The sequence below is a fragment of the Paralichthys olivaceus genome, chromosome 18 (genome assembly GCF_024713975.1).
Source record: "Paralichthys olivaceus isolate ysfri-2021 chromosome 18, ASM2471397v2, whole genome shotgun sequence".
NCBI classification, from domain to species: domain Eukaryota; kingdom Metazoa; phylum Chordata; class Actinopteri; order Pleuronectiformes; family Paralichthyidae; genus Paralichthys; species Paralichthys olivaceus.
Genome location: NC_091110.1, coordinates 14,571,449 through 14,579,754, shown reverse-complemented (window position 1 = coordinate 14,579,754; position 8,306 = coordinate 14,571,449). Strand labels below are relative to the sequence as shown.

Here is an 8,306-nt window from a genome sequence, read left to right as displayed (position 1 = left end):
CCAACATTCATATTTCATAATGTCAGGGCTCACAGACACTTGGATGACACCACAGGAGCAGTATGGAGACATGTTGTGTGTTTTTTCCTGTTGTTCTTGACGTTTGAAGACGTGCTCGCCATTGACTTCAATTCACATTCACCAGTCACTTTTGTCTGGAGCATCAATGGAGAAGGATACACCCCATCAGACTCAATACATGAATAACACTAATAGTAAATACTGAATCCAATCAAAGAACACGCAGCTGATTGTTTTATTGCATCAGTCACTCAAGGGAAGTTAGGTGGAGGGAGAGAAAGTAGAATATACAATAAAATGATGTCAGTTTAAATCCTGTAACATCACAGATATGCATTTGGATGTGTACTTGGAGTATGGGAAGTGCAGTGTTTGTATGTGTTAAAAAACATTTTCTGACATACATTGCACCTAAGCACTGTCTCTTCCTGCAGCTTCAGTATTTTTCCCACAAGATTCAGACTCTCATCTAACCGGTTCTCGGCTGCAGAAGCATTTACGACACATGTTGCTCTCATTGCCTTCAGTTTACTTATCACACACAGGAGGGTGGCGGTTGTGCCGACACCCTGGAGACAAATCGGCAGAAGCGCTGAGGAGAGAGGACAGAGGTACGAATGTTTGTATGTGTGACTTGTGCCACACCTTAACGTGGTATTCCAGCTGGGATCTGACAAGGTTTCCCAGGAATCTGTTGCTGTCAAACAAACTAAATGAATTCTATAGTTGACTCTTGATCTGCCATGTGATTCTGAACCCCCTCCTTCATCTATTCATGAACATGAAGGTTTGCTGGCTCAGCAAATATAGCCCAAAGAAAGCAAATGGCCTGGATACAGTTTCAGCTCCCACTCTGAAGCAGCCATTTTCAGCCTGAGGGTCAAGACCCCTCGTGGGCTCCACTTAAGAGTGGGAAAAAAAACTATATCTAGAATTTAAGATCTAACTTTTCCAATTCAACACATCAAATAATTGTAAAATTAAAAGCTTTGTGACATGGATGGAGGCATTCAATCACAAACTTCTGTATTAAGTGTAAAAGGAGCGATGTGTACTCTGAGATAATAAATCTATTTTCAGAAGTTAAGTGATTTAAGTTAATTGATCACTGATACATTTGGTTTGGCTTCTTTTTATTATCAAGGATGACTTCACTTGTGGATTGCTATGTTTCAGACAGGTTGGTATGTGCAGATCTCATCTCAGATGTAACTGCAGCAAATAAAATGATTCAGTGATTTTTACACAAGCAGTAAAGGCTGTATTTTTTATGTCATTATGAATATGCATAGTCACTGGTTTATTCCATAAGAGCATCTTCAGTGTAACTGACCAAACAAGCTGTATAAGATAATTTAGTTCTTGTAACACTCGGTTGTCTGGCAGGTGACAACATGGACACAGCAGGAAGTCAACTTTAAATGCATAAAATTAAGACAGAACATTCAAAATCACATTACAATATTGTCCCCATTATGATGATATGCACATTTAAAATGACTGCTTTTGGCAATGCTTTCAAAGAATTGGCTGGATTTCACATCAGTTATTCAGTTACTGCAGCGATTCAGAGCAGCACATCCTTCCACAACCCTCATTACGTTCTATTAGCGGTGGCTTTGACCACATTCAACCTATGAACCATTAACAGGGAACTCTACAAACAGAGTCAACATTCACAGCTGATCCAGCTCCTTTCCAGTGATGAAGTTACACACTTCAGAGAGAGGCGGCATTATTAAAGAACTGTCCTCATTACATTTATTCAGTCTTTTAGCGTCCACACCTAGCCGTTCAGTCTCTGTGTAACCACCTCTCTGTACATGATAGAGATATACACAAAGAGAAGCAGGATAACAAAGAAATCATCCATGAATCCCAGGAGACCGAAAAGCGCTTCTGGAAGGATGTCGAGTGGCGAGGCCAGATAGGTGAGTGCACCAACGAGGCAGAGGAGAATTCGAATCCTGAACATCCAGAAGAGGCCGCCCACGGAAAACATCTCCCTGAAGGCATGACGGAGCAGAGTGGGAACATCTCTCAGCCTGTCCATAAACTGAGGAAACAGTGGAGAGGAAATATTATGAAAATGTTGTTGGAAATTAACTCCCCTAAACCTCTTGTAGCATCTTCAGCGTATTATTTTATAACAAGAATTGCTATTTGCTCATCAAGGATATGTACAAGTAATTGAAAATGAATATTGTGTTATATAGGCCAAGCTAACCTGTAACTGCTAAATATGAAACTGGATGTACTACTCACAGATCTCGGCTGGCCTGAGAACCTGCGGTTGTAATCTTTGATGTCTCGTAATATGAGCTGAGGTTCTGCCTCTCCATCCTGGACCCTCTGAGGAGAAGCATGCTCATGAAATAGTGGGAAAAGCAATGTTACCTGGGAAATGGGAGAAAAACAACACTTAGCACATTGATGCTGAAGGAAAAACTCTATTACTGGACACATATACAGTACATGAGTGAAGAAAGAGTAACATTTTGATGAAAAGAGACCTCAAGCTTGGACTAAGCAGGTGGGAGAGGCTAGTGGGCTTTCTGCTAACAGCTACCCATGCGTCTGGCATGCAAAACAAATAAATAATGCAATAACTGTTGTACAGCCATGATTTATTACATGCCTCACCATTTGTCTGCAGATGGGGCAGTTGATAGCACCCAGCCAGGTGCCATACCTCCAGTACGCTATAATGCAGGAGCCTATGCAGGAAAAAGACAACACAAAGTACACTAGTAACACCTTACATGCATTTTTACAAATTAATTCTATCTTCATTCTGATATCTGCTTATTTTTGTGAAGCTAACCCAAATTAACGAATACATCCAACTGTTTATCATAATACAAAGGTCTATTTTTGCATTTTGAGTATTTTCAGGATTTGTCCAATCATCTTACCACAGAAGAGATGTCCACAGTTGGTTTCCACAGGCAGAACAGCCTGCTGTAAACACACGGGACAAGACATGTCTGTGTAATACTGCTGCCGGGCCTCCGCCTGAGGACTTTCATCCTGGAAATGTAAAACAAATGTTAAATATCATAATCATAGAACAAGTTATTTTGAAATTGGTCCTCTCACTGAAAAGATAAAGATAAAATGTGACTACCTTATTAGCCTAATAACCTTATTATATATATATATTTTTTTTTTTCTGAAATGAGTGGAATTTGTTCGTGGTTAATTTAAAAAACCATAACCCTTTTCAAATTTCCTGTCCTCATTTGGCAGCATACACCTTTCCGCTTAGTTCTCAGAGCTTTCAACTTCTTTCGAACCTACATATTAAAGAGACATTCTGTTGCATTTGCCAGCGTACCTGCTCTGTTTGGAGTTGTTGTCGGACAGCTCGGACGTGCTCCTGATTCTCAGGGTGAATGTTCTGCTCCTCTTGTCTACAACAGCACGAAGAACATACATTTGGCATCAATATTCATCAGGAAACTGTAAACATGGAACAGCACCGATGTGTTTTGGACAGTGCAACCTATCAGGATGTTTCACCATCAAAGATGTTTGTTCAGTAATTCCCCCAAAATTTAAAGTAACTTTGTCTTCATCATACAAAGTTTTTTACCTGCAGAGCAGAGTGAGGAGTCCTGCAAGGAAGGTGATACTGAGCACCACCACAAACAAGACCTGGTTGCTGACTCCTTCGATGAGGGTGTCCTCATCTTGGATCAGGTAGTCCACGTCCCCACATTGATTGTCCTCCATCACCCACACTCATAGTCTACAACACTAGAAAACAAAGACGAAAAAAGAGGATATCACTTAAACACAGCGGCTGTTTGTGATCTTTAAAGAAAGTAGAATTATTATTGCAGTTTTTACAATTAGCTTAATATTGGTGGATGATCTTCAGGGTACCAGGGACCAGCATCGTAAAATGGCTTTAAACAACGAATCTACGCAACCACACACTGACTGAGTCATCTTAAATTCTACTGTGACCAACACACACAAATTACTTGAATATGCAAAATCCTGAAGTTGAGTTCTTACTTTAATTCCGATGGTTCAGCACATTAGAATAAACATGCAAATTTGGAAGCAGCCCAGATTTGTTTTACATCAGGTGACTGCAAAATTGATCAGTATCTTAGTTTTATCGTCAGTGCATTTGACTGACTGGCTGAATTACTGACTGACTGACAACATGGTTATAAAGCTGTAAATGTTTACTATCCTGTCACTGCATACACTGCTAGCCAAGTTTAGCGTTAGCCTCGACTGGCTGATGTTGTTATTTCTTTCTGAACACCTCGGGCGCTGACGTGTCGCTGAGTCGTGAGGAGCGTGTCCTCTCCGGTGGACAGTCTCCAAACAGCGAGACGATTCAACGAGACGTGTCCGGCGCCAGGCTCGTTTCTGCTCGTGGATCTCAGAGCTTCATCTTTAGCCAGGAACGACTTGAGCTGCTGCGTTCAACAGCCACAACAAGATGCAAGATCCTAACCGAGCAGATCCGGTGTGTGTGTGACACACGTTCACATTACAGCAAAGATGGAGCCTCACCTCACAACGACGCCTCACAATGACACCCCACCTTCCTCTGCTGACTTGACGGACAGCCTGTGAGTGATCAGCAGCTCTGGTGTCTGTCACATTATGTTTCACTTTACTGTGGACGCTTCTTCTTCTTTTTCCTTGGTGGGGTCTAATGGCAGCTTGCATCTTGATTGTGGATCGTTACTGCCACCTCCTGGTGTGAGTTAACTCCTACAGTTAATAATAATAATGATAATAATAATAATCCTCTTCTTCGGCTTTTTCTTGCAGGGTTATCAATTCAAACGCTGATTGGTGCATCACTGCACTCCAAGAATAGTTGGTGGGTCTCAAAATAACATAAAATAAAATATAATATTTAGATCTGATAGCCCCCCCCCCCCCTTACTATGAACGATGCACTAATCAACCTTTCCCCCTTTATTCTGTCTTTATGTTTCTTCCATATTATTACGAAATGTTGAACCTCTATTTAAAACACATATACAGTATGTTGATAATATCCCCTTTGTATTGTTTCAGCTTGAAATCTTTTTCATTGTACGTGTACTGCACATTTTACAGTATGTTTTACAATAAGTTGTGCAGTATATTTTACAGTAAGTTTTACAGTATTTTGTGCAGTATAATGTACAGTATATTTTACAGTAAGTTTTACAGTATGTTATGCAGTATGTTATACAGTTAGTGTCATGGTTTCATGGTATATTTTACAGTATGTTGTGCAGTAAGTTGTGCAGTATATTTTACAGTATTTTCTGCAGTATAATGTGCAGTATATTTTGCAGTAATATGTACAGTATGAGTTCTGGTTTGTTTGTTCAAATCTGGCTCCTTTTCAGTCCATGGTGTTTCCCACTCTGGTCAGTAGGTGGCAGCAGTACAGATCAAGACGGATGTCATTGTGCGTTGAAACAAGGAGAAGAAGAGCTGTAAGCCTCCTCGTTCATTCCACCAGCAGCAACAAGAAGATTTAAAAGATTTGAATTTCTCCTCGACGCTTCTCACTGAGGCGGAATGCCTCGTTTCGCTCAGCTGGTGATGGGCCCGGCGGGCAGCGGTAAGGTGCGTCATCAGTCGGTCCCGCGAACTTCCTGAAATCATTGTTGTGCTAGTGGGCTAAAGCTATGCGATGCTAAAGCATGAGGCTGATCTGTGTTCCTCACAGACCAAGTTCGACTTCAAGTTGTATTTGTCACATGCAAGTTAACACACTAGGAATAAAGACAAGGAGGAGAAGCTCAGCTCAGCAGTGGAATAGCTTAATTTAAATAAAAGGTAGAAGGAGCTTATTATTTTAAAACAAGTCAAATACAACACACAACTTAAACAATATACATTCTAAGGTGCAGTGTGACATTCGTTGCAAATGAAGTAACAACTTGAACTATATGGAATATGTGTACATTTGTGGTTATTGTACGTGTATGTGTGTAGTTATTAAACATGTGTGTATCGTTGTTTCAGGTGTGCAGAGGCCCGTCCAACTGATACTGAATTATAAATGGATCATTCATGTGTTTATGTTTCACCTCAGAGTACCTACTGCTCCACCATGATCCAGCATTCAGAGTCCATAAACCGCTCAGTTCAGGTGGTCAACCTGGACCCAGCAGCTGAGCACTTTGACTACCCTGTCATGGCAGGTGAATACTGAACTTCTTTACCTCGCATACTGTTCATTAGAGTAGATTAAGACTAGTTAGCTGTGTATAAAGACACGTGCAGACCGTAATAAAAAGAGGAGATTGCAATAGGTCGTGTTGTTACATCCTTGTAATGGCTTTAAATGGTGTTTTAGGTTTGTTATTACACTGGTTAGTTCACATAGAGTAGAAAAGTATAAAATGCAGCTACACACAAAATAAAAAATTGGTTGTGTCCTCAGACATCCGTGAGCTCATCCAGGTGGATGACGTGATGGAGGACGATTCTCTCAGATTCGGCCCAAACGGCGGCCTCGTCTTCTGCATGGAGTACTTAGCCAACAACTTCGACTGGCTGGAGGAGAGCTTGGGTCACGTGGAAGATGACTACATATTGTTTGACTGCCCAGGTAAAAGCCCTGATAGAGGCACGGTAAGGCTGGTGCAAGGCCGGCTTGGGGTTTACATGCTTCTCTTTGTGCTGATGTGAGGAGGTGGAGAAATGTGAGGGCATCGTACTATGGTGGAGTTTTGACGAGTGGATTTGTGTCTGCAGGTCAGATTGAACTGTACACACACCTCCCTGTAATGAAGCAGCTGGTGGAGCGGCTTCAGCAGTGGGAGTTTCGGGTGTGCGGGGTCTTTCTGGTTGACTCCCAGTTCATGGTGGAGTCTTTTAAAGTAAGGCAACCCTCCAATATCCTCATGTGTTTATTTGAGTCGTTGTTGTTTTTTTAACCCGAAGCTGCAAATCTTACCCAACTGCAGTTTATCTCTGGAGTCATGGCCGCCCTGAGTGCCATGGTGTTATTGGAGATTCCTCAAGTAAATATAATGACTAAAATGGACCTGCTCAGTCCAAAGGCAAAGAAGGAAATAGAAAAGTAAGTAACAATGTCATGTGTGATCCATTTATATAAAATAAGCATTAATGTGAATTGTTGTTCAAATGAAATCCTCTTTTTTTTTATCTGGAAGAAATATTCATCACGTTTTGCATCTTGTTCAGATACCTGGACCCAGATATGTACGCGATGATGGAAGACGCCTCCGACACCATCAGATGCACAAAGTTCAAGAAGCTGACTCAAGCCATCTGTGGCCTTGTGAGTGAGAACCTTCATTTCATACTGGATTTAGTTTTGAATCAGAAAATGTCTTTCTTAATGAGACAGTGTGCCTGTCCGTCCAGATTGATGACTACAGCATGGTGAGGTTCCTGCCTTTTGACCGCACAGACGAGGAAGGTGTTAACATAGTGCTGCAAAACATCGACTTCTCTATACAGTACGGAGAGGACCTGGAGCTCAAGGAGCCAAAGGTGAAGAAAACAAACAGAACCACAACATGTAAAACCACGTAACCATCTGAACTATTCATTTAAGTGATAACATGTTCTCTCCATGTCTACAGGAGACTGAGGAGGAGCCCGCTAACCTAAACTTTGATGAGATTTTTCAAGGCAAAGCGGACAGCTGAGGAGAAACGCCACTCCAGAGCTGCTGGAGTATTAGTGCCATGTTGAAGAAAAAAATAATTCTGAGATTTTGCGAATTATGTTCTAAAAGGGTAAAGTCAAAATATCACAAGAATAAAGTCATAATTTGTGCAAGTGGATCATGAAATTATTTTTTTTCTGGTAATATTATGACTTTCTTTTCTAAATCTCAGATTTATAATACTTAAGTAAAACATCATAAAAGAGCAAGATTCACTGCATCAAGCCCAGGTGGAGAATGGCACGCCCACAGAGACAATGGACAAAAACTGAATATAAAGAGAAAACTAATATCTTATGTCATATATATTTAAAAGGGTTTTGTCTTCGTGAGCCACTTTGACGACTCTAGAAATGTGTGATTTGAATTCACTGATGCTGAAGAGTTGTTGTTAAATGTGTTTCTATTTTGGAATAAAATAATCCATCAAATATACAATTAGTGTGTGTGTTTGTGAGTGAGACAGAGTGAGTGAGACAGAGTGTGTGTGTGTGTGTGTGTGTGTGTGTGTGTGTGTGTGTGTGTGTGAGTGTGAGTGAGTGTGAGAGAGAGAGAGACAGAGTGAGTGAGAGTGTGTGTGTGTGTGCGTGTGCGTGAGTGTGAGTGTGTG

The 8,306-nt window shown here is 41.0% G+C and overlaps 2 protein-coding genes across 4 annotated transcripts; one reads left to right on the top strand and one right to left on the bottom strand.

Annotated features, from left to right (window-relative positions):
• Positions 1-1,137: 1,137 nt before the first annotated feature.
• On the bottom strand, positions 1,138-4,737 carry rnf170 (ring finger protein 170). Of its 2 annotated transcripts, none has more exons than XM_020081564.2 (7): positions 4,304-4,737; positions 3,617-3,780; positions 3,359-3,434; positions 2,937-3,051; positions 2,665-2,738; positions 2,287-2,418; positions 1,138-2,077 (listed from the first exon to the last, which is right to left on the bottom strand). In XM_020081564.2, the coding sequence occupies exons 2-7, from the start codon at positions 3,754-3,756 to the stop codon at positions 1,808-1,810; spliced, it is 807 nt and encodes a 268-aa protein (XP_019937123.2). In that variant the 5' UTR covers positions 3,757-3,780; positions 4,304-4,737; the 3' UTR covers positions 1,138-1,807. The 2 variants fall into 2 exon arrangements, with proteins under 2 accessions (XP_019937123.2, XP_019937122.2); XM_020081563.2 differs by having other exon boundaries at positions 4,558-4,737.
• Positions 4,738-5,422: 685 nt separating this feature from the next.
• gpn3 (GPN-loop GTPase 3) lies at positions 5,423-8,134 on the top strand. 2 transcript variants are annotated; one of them, XM_020082205.2, is made up of 8 exons: positions 5,423-5,616; positions 6,089-6,197; positions 6,440-6,607; positions 6,754-6,878; positions 6,966-7,081; positions 7,207-7,303; positions 7,390-7,518; positions 7,611-8,134. In XM_020082205.2, exons 1-8 carry the CDS (start codon positions 5,569-5,571, stop codon positions 7,674-7,676), a joined length of 858 nt encoding a protein of 285 aa, XP_019937764.1. In that variant the 5' UTR covers positions 5,423-5,568; the 3' UTR covers positions 7,677-8,134. The 2 variants fall into 2 exon arrangements, with proteins under 2 accessions (XP_019937764.1, XP_019937765.1); XM_020082206.2 differs by having other exon boundaries at positions 5,460-5,611.
• Positions 8,135-8,306: the final 172 nt, after the last annotated feature.